Raw genomic sequence first — 20,959 nt, forward strand, 5'->3', positions numbered from 1 at the left:
ATGCTTGGTGATTTAAATGCAGATGATAGAAAATATTGTTTTAAAAAAATTCTCTGTTGTAGATGTACAAGCTGTTAAAATTAGTTTATGGTTCAGACCATTTTCTGCTTGGTTACAAGGGCAAAATAAGCTAACATCAATAGAAAGTTGTCCCTAATTTTAAGACCATAAATATTTATCCTGGCCTCATCATGTATTTTTGTGTTTGGACAGAAGATTATCATCTAGCCCAGGGAAGGGAAGGATACACTGTATTTTGTGATCTTTGCCTTATTTGTGTGATTTAGCATTTCCTTTACAGGTAAAAAGAACTTGTGCCTCGTTCATAATAAACACTTTGTTTATCTCTCTTTCATCCGTAAAACAGGTGAAGTTAGTGAATATTAGGAATGATGACATAACTGATGGAAATCCTAAGCTGACTTTGGGATTAATTTGGACAATAATTCTGCACTTTCAAGTAAGTTCAGTTTTTCTTCATTGCTGTTCTTATATCTTGGGTCTAGTTTTCAGGTGGTTCATGAGAAAGTGTTTTACATCCTCTGAATGAAAAAAAAATTCAGATTAATTTCATAAAAGTGCCTTCGCTGTGCTTTCTAATAGCACTGCGAGCCTGGTGTCTTGTCTCTTGCTGTCCCTGAGTGGCTATATTTGACTTTAATGGTCTTCTGTTGTAATCTTAAGAGTTCAGATATAAATGTAGATATGTATATATGCTAAATGTAGATTTGATTCTTTTGTGGTTTGGGCAGTATTACTTGTTTTAGCTATTTAAAGATTTTATGACTCGAATCTGTGTTTAAAGTAATTTTATCCCTATTGTAAATAAATTAAATTTCCTTCACTGGCACTAGATGGCAGTAGAAGTGTTCTGACAAGCCAGATGGGTTCCATACACAGCTGTGCATTGTGTAACTCTGAGGACAGAGATGCATTTTTAAAGAAATCTGTAATTTGGCGTCTGGTGACTCCCCTTTGTAACACGCTGAACTTTGTTAACTGCTCATAATCTTGCAAAATTTTGTAAGACCCACAGAGTCCTGTGTAGTCAGGTCTTGAAGGAAGGAAATAAGCAGCTCACTACCTTTAGAAAGGAAGTGAGATTTTAAATTAAATCTTTTTTTTTTTTTTTTTTTTAAGGAGGAATAAAATGTGTTGAAGTAATACTGGAAAGTGAAGGAGCTTGTTTGGGAATAGGATCTAGGTCATATGGAAAGGTCTGGAGGGGAAGGCGGCTAGGAAGCCCCAGGGCCTGGTAGGCAGTGGACTGTCCCCGCAGTAGGGTGTTGGGGAGCTGGGCGAGAGGGACACACAGTGCTAACCGCCTGCCTGTAGGACTGCTGATGAGGTCAGGGCAACCTTCAGACAGGGGTCCACAGCAACACGGTCATCTTTACTAGAGGACCCTACCCTGAGAAGGTCTGAGACCTGAGCAATAAGTCAAGGCGTGTGGGACTTAAATGGAGGACACAGCCAGACTGTGTCACCAGAATTGTATGAAATCTAAGGAGAAAGGATCCAGAAATTATTTTCACGTAGAGTGCCCAGTTGGTATCTCCTAGGCCTGGGTGGATTAGATCCAGGACTTTTGAATTAGGGTGGAAACTACATGGATCCCAGATGGGAAAGTCCCAGGCCCCTCCCTGGAGGGAGCTGTCTACTTCATCACACAGGTGGGTTGTGTCTGAGGTTTAGATGGACTTCACTGGGGGGCAGTTGGAAGAACTTCAGAGGAGGGGAACAGAATTTCATTCTCGGCTCTTTTACTTTCTTGTAATGGCCACTTTAAGCTAGAGAGAAAAAAGATTGTGTTTTAATAAGTAAAGCCTGGGCTGGCGAGATGGCTCAGGGGGTAAAGGCTGACAAACCTGAAGACCGTGGAGCCCGTGTGGTAGAAAGAATTGACTTTAGTAAGTAGCCCCCTGACCTGCCAATTGGACACCAGCATGTGCACCCCCTCCAATAAATAAAACGTAATAAAAATTTTAAATCAATAATTCTGTGCCAAAGAGTTAGAAATGAAGTGGTCTCAGTGAAGGGGAGAAGGCCATGAAACTGAAATGATTTCAGAGGGGAGGGATGTAGGCCAGGTGGGGGGATAAAAATTGTATCTAAGAGGTGACATTTTGGAAAGAAAGAAACTTGGCCACGGGATATAGAAAGTGGTGAAGAGGGCTCAGGCTAAACTTCTTAAGATGTCAGAAAATATACTGTCAGATCTGGGGTGGCAGTAAGGGGAAAGACGGTTGACCTTCTGGATGGTTTTGAGTGGGTTGTGAGCTGTCCTGGGTGCCATTCTGCCAAGCAGGGCAGACCTGAGATGCCTCAGAGGAACAGGGAATTATCAGCATAGAAGTGGCTGCTGCTCTGTCAGAGAGAGAGGGGGTCCTCAGAGGAATCAGGGGAAGGACATAGACAGAAAGGACTGTGGAGTTGAGGCCTGGAAAGGGCCCATGATAACTGGGGCAGGAGCAGGTCTTGCTGGGGAAGCAGAAAAGAAATATTCAGAGGGATGGGTAAAGCCACAGGAAGAGGAATTGGTGGATCCACGGAAGGAAAACGGGAGTGGAAAAGGATAGTAAACAGCCTGAAATGGCGCCAGAGACTCTGGAGAAAATGCTCCCCAGCTACTTGCAACAGGAACAAGAATGTGGGTAAGCGTGGATTAAAGGCAGCATATATAGACTCGGCATTTGAGGAGCGTTAAAGGCTTATTTACGAAGTTACATGTTCAGTCAGCCGTGGTACTGCTTGTGTCTCAGCATCTGGGATTAGAGCGGAGGGATTGAAAGTTTGAATATGGTCGTTTGGGTGAAATGTAAGTGAACTAAAGCTTTTCTTAGTGGTGTGCTGATCATAAGGTGTAACTCCTTCTGCATGTGCCCACAGAGAAGAGGGGCAGTCACCCTCACCCAGAAAGGTGCAGCCTTTTGTTTTTCCATCTGTTGCATAAATAAGGCAACATTGGTGGAAGAACAAGTGGTAGGGTTTTAAAATGCTGCTGTTGAGCATCACAAAGTGGAGCCATTTTCAGTCTGGCATTCGGGAGGTAGGAATTATATTCCTGATAGTCTCATGTCATAAACCACTGTATGATGGACCATGACGAGGTATGCTGGGCTAGCTGTTAAAGTATGTTTTAAGTTGGTTGTAGTCAAGGGTGACACATCTACGAACAACAGAAATACAAATGGAAGTGTATGAAGAAAAGTTTAGGGGCCGTGCTGGGCGTGGAAGGGTGTCAGAGAAGAGGGCTGTAAAAGGGACCAGTTACCAGGCAGATGCAGAAGCTGAGCCATTTCTGGAAGGGAACTGTGCATGTGACCTAACCATGGCCAGTTGCTTAGTTTGGCAGGGCCAGAGGGAAGGGTGGAGGGAGTGCCAATGAGGGCTTGCTTCTCCACCCTTCCAGTACAAATAGCAGCCATTCTACCACTTAAATGATGTTCCATTGCCTTTGAAGACATTGAAAACTTAACAACCAACAAACCTGAGACTGTTTTTCTAGCTTTCATCTAAGCTATGTCACTGGATAATGTTTAATTTTCTTTTAAAATAGTTAAGAAAAGCCTTACAGTACAGATATGTTACAGACATCGGCAGCACCGGTGTCAGCTTGACCACTTGACCGGCCGTTCCTCCTCAGTAAAACGCACTGAGTTCCTTTTTGGTTGGTGGAGGACCACCTTTGGAAAGGCAGTCATCAACTTTCCAACTCGCTGTGGCTTCTGTGTCAATCTCGCATGTTAACACTGATTTCCTGTGCACTGTGTCTATGACTCACTGTTAGAAATATGCACAGCTCGGAGTATCAGTCTCCATACTGACTTCTTCATTTTCCTGTTAGAAATATGCACAGCTCGGAGTATCAGTCTCCATACTGACTTCTTCATTTTCCACCATGACTCTGCTAAAGCTGTTTAATATTTAACCCAAGTGCAATTACAGCGCGTAAAGTTTAACTGCCGTGATGTATGTGATGGAATGTGCGGCGCGGCCCTTGCGTACGTGTTCTGCCTTTAAATCACTCCATTTATTCATTTGGTCATGTGGTGATTCAGTGAGCAGATAACATAGAGATTTATTATTTGAACAGCATTTCATGCCATATTATAAGACTGGCATTAGAGATGCTTAAAATATTTTTGGCATTCAGTATTTATCTCCCCTTCATCCAATTATTGAATCGTATTTTTCTGGCTTTTTTTCTAAATTAGTCTTAACATTAGAGACTCCTAGGCTTTTCACTGGATTTACGTGTAAGCCCTAAAATCGTCTGATGGTTCAGGCTCCCGAACTTGAGTTTGAAAGGCACTTTGAGGCTGAACTTGAAGAGTGCTTTGTTGATAAGTCTGTTGGCTGTGTTTACCTTCTGTTTGCTTAGCTTCAGAGGTTAGTGCAAACGTCGGTAGTGTGTGTGCGCCTTTCAGAAGGCACCGTGTTAATGTGCGGGTCATAGTCTCCGTAGTGAACCTCAGGGTTGGCCTTGGAAGCTCACTGGTGTCTGATTTGACCGCGAGCAGTCATGTTTGCCTGAGAGGACGGGTGGCCAGGAATAAAGCCACAGTGCCTAATAAGACACAGAGGCTGCCTGGCCCGGTGCCACAGCATTTCTTGCAAGTGATTTTCTCACACGCAACATGGCTTCAGGCTGAAGAGGATGGTCGCACAGTCTGCTGGGAATTACAGGTCAGAGTGGAGTCTTGGGACTTGATGGAACCGGTCCTGGAAGCCCCGGATTTTGAAATGAGTGAGTTTGTGGAGCTGTGAGTGCCTGTGGATCAAATGGGGAATGTCTGCGGCTGTGTGCGGGCTGAGAAGGAAGAGCAGTATTTCGACCCTGCCAAAAGTCCCCTGAGTCCTGAAAAACACTCTCCCGGAAGAAAGTATTTCAGAAGAAAACCGTGCCAGAAAGCTGTGGGTGACACTGAGCCGGTGCGGCGAAGCAGCGGGAGAGAGGGCGAGAAGGGCGGTGGTCAGCCTGCTGGGGGACAGCCAGCTGTGTCATCCAGAGGACTGGTGCCAGAGGACCCCGATGCAAGCCCCACACGGGAAGATGATGTGCAGCCAGAGACAGCTGCAGCAGACCTCGGGGAGCAGAAACCTCTGCCCAGTGCTGTGGACAGCTGCTCTTACCGAGCGACGCTCCCCTCTGTTGGGAGCAGAGGCTCCGAAGGACAAGTTAGTGCCCCGGACAAGATAGTTTCAGAAGATAGCCGGCCGCCTTGCACAGAGAGGGAAAGACATCCGGATGATGTCAGCACAAAACAGGGAACATTCCAGAGAAAAAATGATGCTTCTCTTTCCCAAAAGGCAGCCAGCTTAAGTTCTGTTCTCTGTGGCACAGAGAAATCCCTTGAAAACAGTGTGTTTGTGGGGAACCTTTCAAAAAGCTGTGGCAGTGTCCAAGAACAGTACAGCACCGAGAGAGTTCACCCTCATGCAACACACCGACTTCAGTTTACACAGAGGCGATGCCATTCCCTCTGTGCCAGTCTGTCCTCAGCTCCCAAGGGCTCACCTGGGAATGGGGTAAGTGAAACAAGCGTCCACGAACGAGCCACCTTCTCACAGCAGACCCAGGTGGCGTCATTTGTCTTTCTAAAATGCCATCTTCGTATTAGCCTGTGACCCAGTTAAAGAGTTTTCTCATGTGGACACTGTAACTGTATCTTTTGTGCTTAGCCGTGTCATCCTCACTTGAGTTTCAGTAGTGTAATATGTTTTATTGTTGCAGAACTTGGAAAAGCACCGGTTTAACAGAGTGCTTAGCTTTAATTTCTTTTGGCTCTTGCTTTTTTTTTTTTTTTTTTTTTTGGAATAGTCCACAGAAACTTAGCTCTGTGGTAGGTAAAAGTTAATCAGAAAAACAGGATAGTTGACTATCTTAGTGTAGATCTCATAGAGGATTTTGATGTTCCCAACACACACAAAGATAAATGTTTGAGATAATAGATTGCCCCCAAACGCCTATTTGGTTATTGCCAGTTCTACATGTATACACTGTAAAATCCCCAAGTACATTCAGTTACTATTTTTTAATTAAAATACAAAGTCACTTAGAAAGGAATAAGTAGTGACAGGACAGTGCAGGACACAGTACAGTTCTCTACACATTACGACTTTCTGTTCCATAGTCCAAGAGGACAAACTCCAGTCCTCTCTCAGTTTTCATGCACAGAGTATTCACATAATTGCTTTCAGTTGTCCTGTGTGTTGAGAGCGGAGGCACAGATTAACTTGCCCAAATCCCATGGCCCCTGCTTGACACTAGAAATTGTCGGGGCAGCATGTCATTGGGCCTGGGATGTGACTCAGGCTGCCAGGAAGCGGAGATCTTTTCCCCTGGCATTGATATTGGCCTTTGGACAGATGACTTGTCTTTCAAATGTAATTGGATCAGTATAATTTACTTCTCTGGAAGTGCATTACCTAAATTACTTCTCCGTGTTACTAAATCAGGGTGTTGTTTTTCTCCTCTGAGTTTTTCCTCACGTTGTCTTTTACCCAGAAACGGTCTGGATGCAAGTGGCGTTTGTGATGCTGACTTCATGGGCAGCACTGTGTCACGGGTGTAGATCCTCACACAGCGCTCAGAAGAGATTGCTGTGCTCAGTCATCACTGACCTTGGTGACCTCGGTGACTGAGGCCCTGCTTATGTATGCCACAGACCTTGCCAATGTCCTGCTTCAGGGAGTTCTGGTTATGTCTCACAGTGGCTGCGTATGAAAAGGAAACGTTCAAGGATGGCATTCCCTGTGCAGGTCTGGCCTAAGAAAGCAAACCAGCTGCCCTGTCTTATTGAGTGTAGTTCGGTTTAGTGTCTTAGGTTTATTTCCCTCATCGTCTGGCTTCCAGTGAGCTACACGTGTCTTTTTGTTGTTGTTTTTCATCATTGGTAATCATCAAAACCTGTTTCTTTAAGTAAGCCTTTGTTGTTGTTATCCTCATGCCCATGTTTTTGTGATCTGTTATATCAAATAAGTTTTTAAAAGTTTCATTGGAAATCTACAGGAAAATGTCACAGGCCTGTCAGTTAGCTTCGTTAAGTGATCGTGCCACAGTGGTGTATAACTAAGCATAGCACCTTCTAGGTCAAAGCACAATGAGCCAGTCACCATTTTATCTGAGTAAGCTGACGTTTCATCTCTCTCAGTCCAGATAAAGACTATTTATTTTGTGATATAGAAAGAGTCACAGCCCGCAAGTGGCTGTTGTCTGGGGTCATTCTTCCTGTATCCTTAGAGGTGTTTTCTCGTGTCATGCCTAAGCGTGTCTGACTAGAACTGTCTGTAGAACTCTGGGATACAGTGGACCCTTTGCTTTTCATGGGTGATTAGCTATAGGTGACAGGCCCCAGACCCTTCATTAATACTCCTTTTTCCTTCAGAAATAGCTCACGAGCCACACAACCACTGTTTGTCTGCCTCAAGTTATTCTTCATGTCTGTCTCACTTGGTTCATGCTTTACTCCCTGTTGTGTGTAGGGTTGTCCTTAAGGACTTTGAAGGAGGATGGGGTGCAGTTCTGTGAGCTCCTCTTCGACTGATCTGAACTCCCCTGGTCTTGTGACATTGGTCATTCTCAGTGCAGATGCCCAGCCTGTCTTCTCCTTTAAACCCTTGCAATAATATGTTGAGAGCTACTCCTGGCTAAGGCTCTTCTTCACACTGACACGCAAACACACACACGTCCTGGGACAAGCGGTTGAGCTGGAACGGAGGTGGGCAGGTATTAGTTTTGTATGATGCTTTGAGATTGGAAACTATTGTGTTGTGCTGGCGATCACCTCAGGAATTGTGTGAAATAGGCAGAACGGGTGGTCCTCATACAGAATGAAGAACAGTCATAGTAGTTAAATGTGTTCTAGAGTGGGACAGTGTGACCAGCTGGCGTGGACGGTGGCATGGCGTCTGTTATATCTCATTGTCAACGTCTGCCTGAGCCTGGTTGCTGATCCACAGCCCCAGCTACTTACTCAGCTCAGACAGGGGCTGTGCTTGAGCTCAGAAATTCTGGGAATAGTCCACTATGCCCAGTAGGGATGTGGACTGCTTGGCGTAGGAGCAGTAAGCCGGCCCAGCACAGAGGTGGAGCTGGCCGGAACACAGGAACACATGTGCTTGTTGGTGGTGGGATTGTGTCGGTGAGTAGCCACTGTACTTTGTCCTGGGTAACAGGGGGAGAGTGCCGCTCTCCAGCTTAAAGCAAAATCACTGAAGAAAACTGCCAGGGAGGTGAGGGCGAGAGCTGATGCTGTAGGAGCATCGTGAGGGACAGGGGTGATGAGCACCAGCGGCAAAGCACAGGCCTTCCTGGTGGAGCTTGTCTTTGTGTCTGCTTTTAAGGGGAGCTCTGCTGTGCACAATCATGTGTTCAGTAATTGCACCTGCTGTGCACACTCAAGTGTGTGTCCTGTACCTTGTAACATGGTACCTGCTGTGCACACTCATTTGTGTGTCCTGTACCTGCTGTGCATGCTCATATGTGTGTCCTGTAATGGCACCTGCTGTGCACACTTGTGTGTCCTGTACACTGTGCATGGCCTCTACCTTCACCCTTAGCCCTTCTCACAACACATTCTTCTTTCTTCAATTTCACAAATCCTGCTTCATCCCAATCTTGTTAAGTGAAGGCCAACAAGACAGTTGGTTTCTGTAATATAGACCAGGGATTCTCTAACCTAGTCATGTGTAAGGATAATCTGGGAAGATTTTTGAAAATATGGATACATGTATGTCATTCTCAGTGATTCCAATGTAATAAATGAAGATAGAGCTCTACAGTAGATTACAGTGGTCAGGACAGAGAACACAGTTGTGCGTGTGTGTGCATGCCTGTGTGTGTGTATCTGTGTTTGTTGGAGGGAGTGTGTCAGGAGGTCTGAGTTCTTAGAGCCATCAAGAAAGAAAGTAGCATGACTTAGCCATTATCATTTCTGTAATTTTATGTTCTTTTGAGCAGATCATGGTTCTTCTTTTAACCATAATGTTATTCTTTGGGCCCAACCATATGCTAGGCCTCCCCACCACATTCACTGGCAGAGGGTGCCTGCAAAGCAGTTCTAGGTTGAGGCTCAGAAAGATTAAACAGACTGCTCACCTCACCTGCACGCCCAAGCTACTCTACTTGGTACAACCCTCCTTGTCCTGCACACGCCTTCCCCAGCTCTGCATTTCTGTAAAATTTCGTGTGTAAATGTACACTTTCTTATCTTTAGTGATTTCTTTCCCTTTCTTGCGTTCTTGGACACTCACTGTGTGTTGTGGGTTGAATTAAAACAAGACACTGAGTTAAGTAGAACCCGCCTTTTCTGCAGGTTACAGCCTGGTGTTTGCAGCAAATGCCAGGGACCAGGCTACCAACCTACATCCCTAGACACTCAGGCTTCTGGGTGGTGGTGGGGTTGAACTTCCTTCCCACAGGCCAGATGTATTAACTAGTGAAAATAATACCCATGTGCCGAATTGCCAGTCAGAGGTACAGACCTCAGTGAGTCAAGGGCTAAAAATTACCAGCGTGGCTCTCGTGGAGATATTGGCAATCTCTGCATAAATAAAAAGATGAGTCATTTTATATTAACTTTTATATTTGAAGTTTGAAAAACTCAGAGCCATCTCAACATGTGAAAGGAACACAGTAACATCCAGTCATGCTGAAATAATTTATTCATAATTTTTCTCTATGTTTCAGCTACAGGATTCATACTAAGATTAAAGACTTCTAGAAATACAGGATGTGTTTTCTTCTGTCCTGTGATAGGTTGAACTCTGCATCCTGAAGCTAAAGATCATCTAGTGTATAATTGAGTAATTTGTTTCTTTCTGAACCATTTTTTTTCTCTCTTTTTTAAAGATCTATTTATTTATTACTTATACAGTATTCTGCCTGCATGTGTGCCTGCAGGCCAGAAGAAGGCAGCAGATCTCATTACAGATGGTTATGAGCCACCATGTGGTTGCTGGGAATTGAACTCAGGACCTTGGGAAGAGCAGCCAGTGCTCTTAACCTCTGAGCCATCTCTCCAGGCCCCTTTTTCTCTCTTTTTAATGCAATTGTGTTTATTGATTTTTGACTTATTATAGTTATTTAATTTATAAAAATGTAATCACAAATTTTGGATCCCTGTAAGCTTTTCAGTGTTCCACATTTTAAACATGATGGAGAAGCTATAAAAAGCCTGACATCCTCTATTTCTTCTTCCAAAGAAACTTTTTTTTTTTTTTTTTTTTTAATGTTTGAACAAAAATGAGGGATTTTCCTGAAGTAGTCTTCAGTTCCGTCTTGGCACTTTATTTTTAGTAGGGTTTTTTGTTTTTGTTTTTTTTGATCAACAACCCAGCCTGATTTTTGCCAGTTTTTAAAACCACTTTTGTCTTTCATTTAGCCCTTTCTTTCATGTAGGCGGTTTGTAATCGTTACAGTTTCAAAATGTTTGAGCAACATTTTCACTTAAAATATTTTTGTGGGACATTCTAACACATTCTTTTAAAAACTTGGAAGCAGCCTCTAAAAATATGTTGACTACACTTATTTCTGCCAAAATAGTTAGATTGTTTCTGAAAGAATTGTCTTTAGAAGCAACATCTTAACTTGAAAATATGTGCTTGTGTTGACAATTCAGTGTGGAGTCAGACTTTGGCTGACTGCAGTCGCAAGTGCCATCAACTGGAGTCTAAGCAGCGTGTACCTCATGCACTGACTCAGTTTACCCTGGAGCGGCTGTCATCCTGAAGCCTCTATGAGACGCTGTTGTTTCCTCATGTCATACCAGAGGAAACTGATGCCCAGGGTGAGAAGTCACCAGGGCGAGAAAGGAGGGGCTGGGTGGTAGCTCCCACGCTGCACAGCTGTGTCCCAGACTTCCCTGCTGGACGGAACTGAGTGTAAAACTTCCTGAGTTAGGAGAACAATGCTGTGCTCACTCTCCAGCAATGGCGCTCACTCTTTATATTGTTTAAATTCTCACAAAGAACAATTTATTCCAATATAACGTGCTAAGAGGTGTTACTTTTGCCTGACAGCATTTTTCCACCTCACTCTGTCACTGTGACGAAACATGATGGCATTGAGCAACTTGGAGAGGGAAAGAATTTGTTTGGCTTACACTTCTACATCACAGTTCATCATTAAGGGAATCAGAGCAGGAACCTGGAGGCAAGGGCTGAAGCCGAAGCCCGGAGGGACACTGCCTACTGGCTTGCCTCTTCTGCTTTCTTACAGGACCAGGACCACCAGCCCAAGGGTGGCACCACCACAGTGAACTGAGCTCTCCCACATCAACCATGGATCAAGAAACTGCCCCACAGCCTTGCCCACAGCCCAGCTGGGAGCATTTTTCCAACTGGCTGTTCTTTTTCCCAAATAGCTCTAGCTTGTGCCAAGACGACATAAGATTAGCCAGCAAATTATCTAGGGGGTTAAGGACTTTGTGCCTTCGTAGGCCATCCTTTGACCAGGTGTCATTTCCGAGTCCGCCGTCTGTCGTAGATGTCAGTTCCTGTGTTAGTAGAGCAAGGTGGTTGGTTCATCAGGGTCTAAAACTCCAGGTGTGGGATCGCTGCCGATGTGGTAGAATAAAGACCATACCAGAGCTCTTCAATCAGGAAACTTAGTTAGGTGTCTCTGTCCACATCTCTTAAATGGGTGTGGCTTCCTGTCGCATTAAATGAGGAAATGTAGGGGAAGTAGACTGGATGCAAGGTTCGTTGTGACTTTACCGTTTCATGTCATCTTTGCCTGTAGATTCTGGGAAACCCTTCTAACCAATCCTCTAAAGCAAAGAATGCTCTAAGTTTTCAGAAGTTTCACCAAGGCATTTTCTTGGGTCCTGTAGTCATAAAGCGTTTACTTAATAGGGTAAGGCTGTCGCATCCTGTTTTTCTTATTGTTTCTCATCTTCTCACTCATTTCCTCAGCCATAAGAGGACAGTGTGTTTTCCTCTTCAGATTCCAGAGTTGGCTTGAAACTACCACTTGTTCAAGCAGAAATTCTCCTGGGAGAAGCCAATTCTTGTAAATAACCTTTACACCTCAGTAAGGATTCACTTCAGACGCTTGAGTCACTAGGCTATGAGAGAATCCCAGAGGCATATGTGCAGGTCTGCCAGGAGGAAGGCTGGCAGCGAAGGAAAGGTACCAGTTTATTTGAGATAGAATTCCTTAGTATGTTGCCCAAGTTGGCCTTGACTTTCTGGCCTCAACTAATCCTCCTGCCTCAGCCTTCCGAGTAATCAGGGACCAACACACCCAGTTTACTGGAGCTCTGATTTTTTTTTTTTTTTTTTTAATAAAACCTGTTGTCTCCTTTTCTTCATGTGTCGATGCCTCAGGAACCGCGAGATTTTCTGTGTATTAGCTACCTGTTCCCTGTTGAAACTGACACTCTCCCGTGAAAGAGAGCTTGTCTCCAAATGTTGAGGTGGAAAAAAGGATGCCTTTAACAGGGTGGTGTCTACAGAGCAGCCATCTTCCCAGCAGTGGCCGTTGTTAATACTGGAAGGTGATGTTAATTAAAGCAGTTGAGGTAGCGCTGTGGCTGCTGGGAGAAACAAATCCGGCGGCTATAAGGATAATCTATTTTTCTGCATACGAGGGAGCAGTTTCACTCTCAGAAACCTTGGGCTGGAATTTAGGGGAGCTAGATGCAAGCAAGATGTTAGACACATCTTGAAAGTGTCCTACTTTACTTTCAGTTTGTTGGCTACTAAAGTGACATCATTTCCCCAAATGGCTTTGCTTTCTGTCCGTCTGAATTCCTTAACCTTTAAATTTATAGCCTTACTGACAAGCAATAGCTTACGTTGGCTTTCCTACTTTTTGTACACATTAAGTAATAATCAACTTGATAAAACTTTTTAAAAAATTACACAATTTAAATACTACTAATAAAAGTTGGGATATTTTGTGGAATGATTAAATGCACACGTTTTGAATGTATACATGAGGCTAGGGCATTAGCATGTGTGTGGCCTTGAGCCCAGTCTCCCATACCACAACCAAGTTAAATAAAATGTGAATAAATTTTCGGGAACTGTTGGGACCAGCCTTGGGACGGGCTGTGCTGTGTGCATGCCACGGTGGTGACAACATCTGTAAAAATAGGATGTTTCTGATTCCCACTTGTCTGGTCGAGTTGACTTTGCTCAGAGGCCTTTCTAAATTCCAGGTCTGCTGACTGAACTGCCACAGTGTCATTTCCCATTTCCCAGCTCACAGGCCATTAAGCAATCAACTGTGAATGCAGCCCGGGGATCAGGATATGATGGTGGGTTTTCTTTCACTTCCAGGTTACGCCCTGGAAGGTCAGCTTCCCTACTTCCTACTGGTTATCATGGACTGGTAGCAGCGTCTGCTCCCTCGGAGCACTTCTGTGCTGTAGTCACTTTACCTGCTTCTCCTGGGAAGTGATGTTGGTTGTAATCAGTTTCCTACAATGGTGAGGTCTGCAGAGATCCAAACAGCGTGCAGTATTTCTGACTTACACCTGGTTCTTCCTTTCTCCCCTATACCTTCCCATTTAGTAGGCATCTAACGAATACCTGATGGGACTGTATTAGGCAGGAAATGAGAACGTTCTGAAGGTAGAAGTTACTTATAAACATAGAGAAAGAAAGAGCGTGGAGTGCACATAGCCAGATCATTCATCAGCAAAGAAGGGGGGGCTTGATTGTAGAAACATTGGCAGAAGCTAGCGGTGGCTACAGAGTAGAGAAGGACAGGCGAAGTGGCATGCGCCTTTAATCGCAGCACTTTGCAGACAGAGGCAGAAAGATCTCTGAGTTGGAGGCCAGCCTGGCTTAGTGTCTTCTTCATTCTGCAGCCACAGCCACACAACACAAGAAACAAAACAGAAAGGAAAACCAAACAAGAAGCAAACAAAAAGAACAGCGTGCAGGTAGGGCAAACCTTGGTGTGCATGGTTATTAGCTAATCTATGGCCTGTTAGCATCCAGGTAGTGTTCTTGGTAAACCAGCTTTTGAGGGGTCTCTGGAACATACTTGCATTTGGTGTAGAAATCCTCAAGATGCCTCTTTCCCACCTAGCGTTGTACGTCGCGGAGAAAGAATGCAGGAGAGAGGTGGGGATGGCAGCTGCCGCTGACCATTGCCCTGTGCCTGTGACAGGTTTACTCTGTGAGGAGCAAACAGCACTTCCTCGTTCATGCTGGGAAGTTAGGGTTTGTACTGTTCATCCATGTGTGAACAGCAAAATGCACACCATGGTTGAGATGTTTCTATGTTAACACACCCAGTGGGTTAAAACTTTCCGTGTGCGTGGATCTAGTATATCTTGTAATAATAAGGAATTTAAGTAGAATCTGTGATTAGCTTCTGAATTTTCACAGTTGAAACAGGAAAGAGACAAAAGCGCTAAGAACTTGCTTAGCTGAAAAGTTAGTTTTCTGACTTTAAGGCTGGTGTTATTAGTGAATAAGAATAGTCTTTTTGTTGTTGTTTGGCTTTTCAAGAGAGGGTTTCTCTGTGTAGCCCTGGCTGTCCTGAAACTCACCCTGTAGACCAGGCTGGCCTCGAAGTTGCAGAGCTCCTCCTGCCTCTGCTCCCAAGTGCTGGGATTAAAGGCATTCATCACCACACCTGGGTATGGTGAATGAGAAGCTTTAACAGCATAGTCAGACATGACAGTTCATACCCTCAGATTCTGTCAACAGGGAAATTCCACCAAAACAGTATTGTATTTGAAAGCAATGGACGTTGGAAGGGACTTGGGCTTTTGACATTGTGTTTGCTCAAACTGAAGAGCCAGCTCCCTAACCCTGGGCAGGAATCAGGTTCCACACCCCTCCCTTTGAAGGGACAGCCAGTGTGTTTAATATCTCTGGTTTCTCTTAGTGCTTATCTGTGAGCACAGGGACTTCCTTACCTCCCACACTTCCCCATGTGAGAATTGGAAGTGCATGGTATGGTTGAAGTGACCAAGAGTACCTGCGCAAGGCATGTGACACTGAGGTGAAGAGGCATTGCAGTTCTAGTTGTTCATTGAGTGAGGGTTGCTTAGGGTTGGGGGTCAGAGGTGAAAGTCGATATAGAGGAGGAAGATGCATCATTGATGACAGAGTTATTGATCTGGGCAAATGGTAGAGCTGTTCTCTGAGCTAGAAATGCAGATGGGAATGAAGTGCATGAAGGGAAGGAAAAATTCAGTTTCAGGCACATGGAACCTTAAAGGCTGTGCATCACAGGGAAGCATCTTTTATTTTAAGGGTGGGCATGGAGCTCAGTGGGAGAGTGTGTGCCACAAGCATGACTGGTTTCTAGCTCATATCAAGGATGCTGAGTTTGAGTGAAAAGAGAGGACTGAGTTCTCCACATCAGGCAGAGATGAGGGTCGAGCTTGTAGACACACACTCAAGTACTTAACAGGTGTGGCATGCAGGTGTACCGTTGGTGAGGAATAGGAGGAGAGCGTCCTAAGTGTCAAAAGTGAAGTCTTTGCGCCCATTGGCACACTGGTTTGAAAACATCCCTGCAGGCCTAGAGGACTTTGCTGAAGCTGAATTGTGATAGTGTGGGAGACGAGAAACTCAGCCAGAAGTGAGGAATGATGCAAGGTATGCAAGAGACGTTGTTTTTCATGGGGTGAGATTTCTGCCAAGTCCTGAGTTATGGGAGGCAAACGGGGAGAAGTGAAGCAAGCACATGACGCAGGAGGAAAGGCTCAGTGACCAGTTCATTGAGAACAACCAGAGATGGGGAAAATGAGCTGGCATGTGTTTTTAAGTTAGAGTTTCAGAAATACTCTGCATGTGTGTAATAGTCTGAACTAGTATGTGGGTGACTGGCAGTCTAGAATTCATCTGTTGAAAATTATTTGATAACAAGACTGGTTTTCCCTGTCAGTATTCCAGACCTGTAAGCTCCTCAGGTAGAATAGCACCCACACTTTTTACACTAGCACCTTTTACCATTGACATTTACTCAGTTCCCAGTTAGAGCATAGTTTCTTTGTAACTGACCTGGCCCAGAGTGCTCTTGAATCAGCTAGAAATGGCAGAAACACCGAGAACTGACTGGGAAAAAATATGAAGTGCAGGTTTTGCCTCTTCCCCTGTGAAAAGGAGTAACAACACTTATAAAAGACATTCGGCATGTGTTTGCTCTGTGCCGTGTGCTAATACGCCATGCCCATGCTGAATAAAACATCCAGCCTACACTGAGCATGTGCTTCTTGTGTGCAAGGTGATGACACCATGCTCATTTGCAGTTCCCCTACACAACGTGATAACTCTCTCGTTATGTTGCGAGGGAGGGAACATTCTTAATTAAGCAGCTACATGGCTTGAGTGTGTAATCAAGGAGAGGCAAATTTGTGTGGGCTGTGTCACTAAGTCACCCAGCATAATTACACCTCTGAAATAATTAAATAGAAAACAGTGGTAATTTGGTAATTATTTTCTGCACGGAAAAATAAAAACAAAATTCTTCCGTATGTTAGGTGATATATCCATGCACGTAATTCTTCCCCGTGCTGTAGAGGTTAGCACAAATTCCTAAAATGATTGAAAGGGAGACAGTGTTCCCCTTTCACATCCCAGTGTCTCCACCATTGCTCAGCATGGAGCTCCATCCGACACTGACGGCCTCTGTAGGACTGCAGGTGAAGAGGGAGCGAGGCCATGCCTTCATCCACAGCAGCAGACGTGGTACATAGTCAGCTAGGGAAGAGCTTTTGTGCTGCAGTGTTTCTGCCTGGGGCCCTTGGATTGGCCATGGCCCTGGTCTTGTGGTAGCTGGGAAGGATAAAGGGTTTTCTGTTCCAGCTTGGCACTGTCCCATTCTTCACTTTCAGTTGCTCGATTCTGTGTTTGCCCTCTGAGTTCTTTGTTCTGTCTCTTAATAAGATTTTAGATGGAAAGGAATCTTAAGTTTGTGTTGACTAACTATTGTGTTGACTAAAATGAACCACTAAAAAGATACTGTTGGGGGGAGGCAACTCTATAGAAGAATGGGCAAAAAGCAAATTGTTGATTTGAGACAAGAACTATAATTCTCAGGGTAAAATAACAGTATGTATTGTAATTGTCTAAGCATTGCTACTAAACAGAGAAAGCTTATTAAAGTAAATGCATTAAACAGAAGCTCGCTAATTTATTACAAATACAAGGATGAAAGCCAAAACTGTACCTTTCCTATTTCTGTATTAGCGAGCTGTTATGTACATGAAGACAGCTGTGAATTTTGTTGTACTTGTTTTGATTACAATACGGAGTCATTGTGCTCCTGCAATTGGGGTAGCCTGGATCCCTCTGACCTTCATGGTTTGTCGTTGTGTTTGTTTGTTTGTTTGTTTGTTTTAGATTATAAAATTAGGGGCTGAAGAGATGGCTTAGCAGTTAAGAGCACCCAGCCCAAAGGACCTGGGTTCAATTCCCACTACACACCCGGCAGTTCTCAACTGTCTGTAATTCCAGTTCTAGGGGATCTGGCACCCTCACACAGACATACATGCAGGTAGAACACCAATGTACATAAAATAAGGAGTGTAAAAAATGTTTTTAAAAAAGTTGTGAAGTTTTTGTTTTACATTTAAAAATTCATCGGATGCTTTTAAGTTGGACACAGATAAGTCAAATCTGAAAGTCTGTTTGAAATTCAGTTTTCCTCTGTAAAATGGGAAATATTCTTAATAATATATTTAGCATAAAAACAAGTGTTACAGGATGAAGGAAAGTAGTTGTAAGGACTTGGCACATGGTGGGTTTCTCCTCTCTCAGCTTCCTTCCTTCCTAATGGTTTAATGCTTCTGTTCTGTCTAGATATCTGACATTCATGTAACTGGACAGTCAGAGGACATGTCTGCAAAAGAACGCTTGCTACTGTGGACACAGCAGGCGACAGAGGGTTACGCTGGTGTGCGGTGTGAAAATTTCACCACCTGCTGGAGAGATGGGAAACTATTTAATGCCATCATTCATAAATACAGGTATGTAATATGTGTTTTTCCCACATGTGAATACAGGTCATGCTTTCACTTCTAACCTTTCAAGAAGTAGTACATGTGCATAGCAGAGAAGAAGTCAGGATAAAATAGAAGACAGCACACTGCTAACCACTGCTGAGTTAGTACTCTAAACTGCAACACACACACACATGCGCACACACACAGACAGACCCATACACACAGAGAGAGACAGACACAGAGAAAGATAGACAGAAAGCAACAGAGCTGTATTACGCCTGGATATTTTTCTACAACTTAGCAGAAATTAAGATCTGATGCCTACAGACCTGCAGGTCAATGATCTGGATTTTATCTATAGGGAAGTGAGGAGTGGGAAGGCAAAGGTCTATAGTTCAAAGGCTTAACAGTGTATCCATTTCCAAGTCTTATTCTGTCATTCTAAGAGGTGACTGGGCAGCTGATTTGGGGTTGGCAAACAGTTTTCCTATGCAAATTTAGTAAGTCTTACTCTTAACAACTGAAGTAACAGTGAGTGTCTACCATTATTCTAAGCATTGATTAATTTAATTTTCATAACATCCCTCTCGTTATCCCTAACTAGACATGAAGCTGAGATACTGGGTAAATATTTGCGTAGTCATAAGACTAGCGAGTTTTGGACTTGGGATTCAACCCTGCCAGGCTGGCTTTTTGATCTGCTTTTACTGTCTCACTAAAATTTAATCCACAAAAAGTGTTTATTGAAGACTTACAGGTTTAACCTCAGTTATTTTCTTTGATTTTTACAAAGATTGTTCCATTTTTGAGAACCAAATAAATCTGTTCACAAACAGATTATGTCTAAGCTATAAACTTGTTAAACTGAAAAAGGTATTGGCTATAATAAAAATCGTACAAAACTAGTAACAAACTCTTCAGGTATCCACACTCAACAGCCCCTACTTTTATGTGGTCTGGTAGCCTCCTTCCTTTATGGAAGCTCTTACATAGAGGTGAGTGGAGGTTGCTGAAGAAGAAAGTCTGAGTCCACTCGCCTGCTCCTGTTTAGAGTAGACGGCGGATACTGAGCGGCATGGTGGTACATACACGTCCGCGCTTACCCTGCCTGCTCCAGGGACTCGACACTACGGCACTGCCAGCTCTTTCTCCAAAACTTACCAGGCAGTATACAGGCATTTCTAAAGGCCAGCTTTCTAAAGTCATCTGCTCATAAAAGATGAGCCATGGTGGCTCATACTCGCAGTGTCAGCACTCAGGGAGCTGAGACAGGGGGCTCACAAACTTGAAACCAGCCTGGATTCTATAACAAGACTGTAAATAAATAGGTAGATAGATGGATAGGTGATGAGTAAGTACATGTTCTCTCTCCCTCCCTCTCTGCCTCTCCCTCTCTGTCTTTCTCCCCTCACTCCCTCGCTTCTTCCCTTTCTCCCTCCCTGAGAACTGCCTCTCCAGGACACATTAAGGATTACATGAGCAAACTGGCATACATACGTATATTTTTTAATAAGTCATTTACATCAGAGATCCTAAAATTTTCAAGAGAAATTAGGTTCACTGTCACTGCTTTTGGTGAGATGATGGGGTCTTTTTAAAAAGATAATTTACCTTAGGTGCGTGCACGTTTATTTGTGCACCACTCGCCTGCCTGGCGTCCTTGGAGGTCAGGAGAGCAGGGTTGCAAACTGCAGTGTGGTGCTTGGTCCTCTGGGAGACTCCGGGCCTCTCCTGGCTGCTAAGCCATCTCTTTCTAGCCCAAAAGTTAGGGTTGCAGTTTTTATTCCGTCACTAGAATTCTTTACAGAACTTAAAATACCATCTCTATATGCTTGCAAGGTCTCTGTTGCTGAAGTTCGGTTATAGTGTCCTTTGTCCCGTAGTTGGTTTCTTTTACTAAAAAACCTTAAGTCTGGAAAATGTATTGTAAAGCCCTTGGGCCTTCTTTAAGAAAATAATTTATTTCTTTTCTTTCAGTGTGTGTAAAAATTAAACAGATAGGCTTGACTTGCACACATTTCTTACTTTTGGGGGGGTTATTTGTTTTTGTTTTGTTTTTCAAGACATGGTTTCTTTGTGTAGCCTTCGCTATCCTGGACTTGCTTTGTAGACCAGTCTGGCCTTGAACTCTCAGAGATCTGTTTGCCTCTGTGTCCCCAAGTCCTGGGATTACAGGTGTGCACCACTGCCCCCAACCATTTCGTACTTCTTCATACTTTAATTTAATCCAGAAACAAAGGACAAGGTTATAAACAAGGAAAGTACCACTATAAGTGGGTTTTAGGGTATTATTAAGAATTTAGGAGTAGTGTTTCATTTTATAGATGGTTTTACTTAACCATTTCCATACAATTAATTTCTTTTTTTTAAGATTTGTTTATTATATATACAGTATTCTGCCTCTATGCCAGAAGAGGGCACCAGATCTCATAGATGGTTATGAGCCACCATGTGGTTGCTGGGAATTGAACTTAGGACCTCTGGAAGAGAAGCCAGCAGAAACTCTCTAGCCTCTAAGCTTTCTCTCCAGCCCCTCCAATACAGTCTCCATGAATTTAAATTTGCTGTGGAAACTTGTATTTAGTAAGGTTTCATATGTTTTATTTATTTAGGTAAGAAGCTTTACTGACTATTAGATTTCATTAGGCTTCTGTAATAAAACTTATCTGGGCTATCCCATGGGCCTGTGCTAAACAATTGGATACCTATTAGAGGACCTTTAGAGATGGCTATGTCTGGGGTAGATGTCCTCAGTGGCTGGGGTAGATGTCCTCAGTGGCTGGGGTAGATGGCAACAGTGGCTGGGGTAGATGTCCTCAGTGGCTGGGGTAGATGTCCTCAGTGGCTGGGGTAGATGGCAACAGTGGCTGGGGTAGATGGCTACAGTGGCTGGGGTAGATGGCTACAGTGGCTGGGGTAGATGTCCCCAGTGGCTGGGGTAGATGGCTGCAGTGGCTGGGGTAGATGTCCCCAGTGGCTGGGGTAGATGTTCCCAGTGGCTGGGGTAGATGTCCCCAGTGGCTGGGGTAGATGTCCCC

At 44.0% G+C, this 20,959-nt stretch overlaps 1 protein-coding gene across 13 annotated transcripts in view; it reads left to right on the plus strand.

The window, feature by feature from the left end:
- Window positions 1-20,959, plus strand: part of Dst (dystonin) — a 400,583-nt gene that overhangs the window by 201,548 nt on the left and 178,076 nt on the right. For 12 of the 13 annotated variants that reach the window (XM_055606512.1, XM_055606422.1, XM_055606436.1 and 9 more), the window contains 2 exons: window positions 368-460; window positions 17,779-17,945. In XM_055606512.1, coding sequence (XP_055462487.1) covers window positions 368-460; window positions 17,779-17,945 — 260 coding nt within the window. Of the gene's footprint in view, window positions 1-367; window positions 461-4,549; window positions 5,533-17,778; window positions 17,946-20,959 lie in introns of those variants that run through there. The other variant, XM_055606442.1, reaches the window with a different exon arrangement.

This window comes from Psammomys obesus, unplaced genomic scaffold, assembly GCF_907164565.1.
Source record: "Psammomys obesus unplaced genomic scaffold, mPsaObe1.curated_primary_1811, whole genome shotgun sequence".
NCBI classification, from domain to species: Eukaryota; Metazoa; Chordata; class Mammalia; order Rodentia; family Muridae; genus Psammomys; species Psammomys obesus.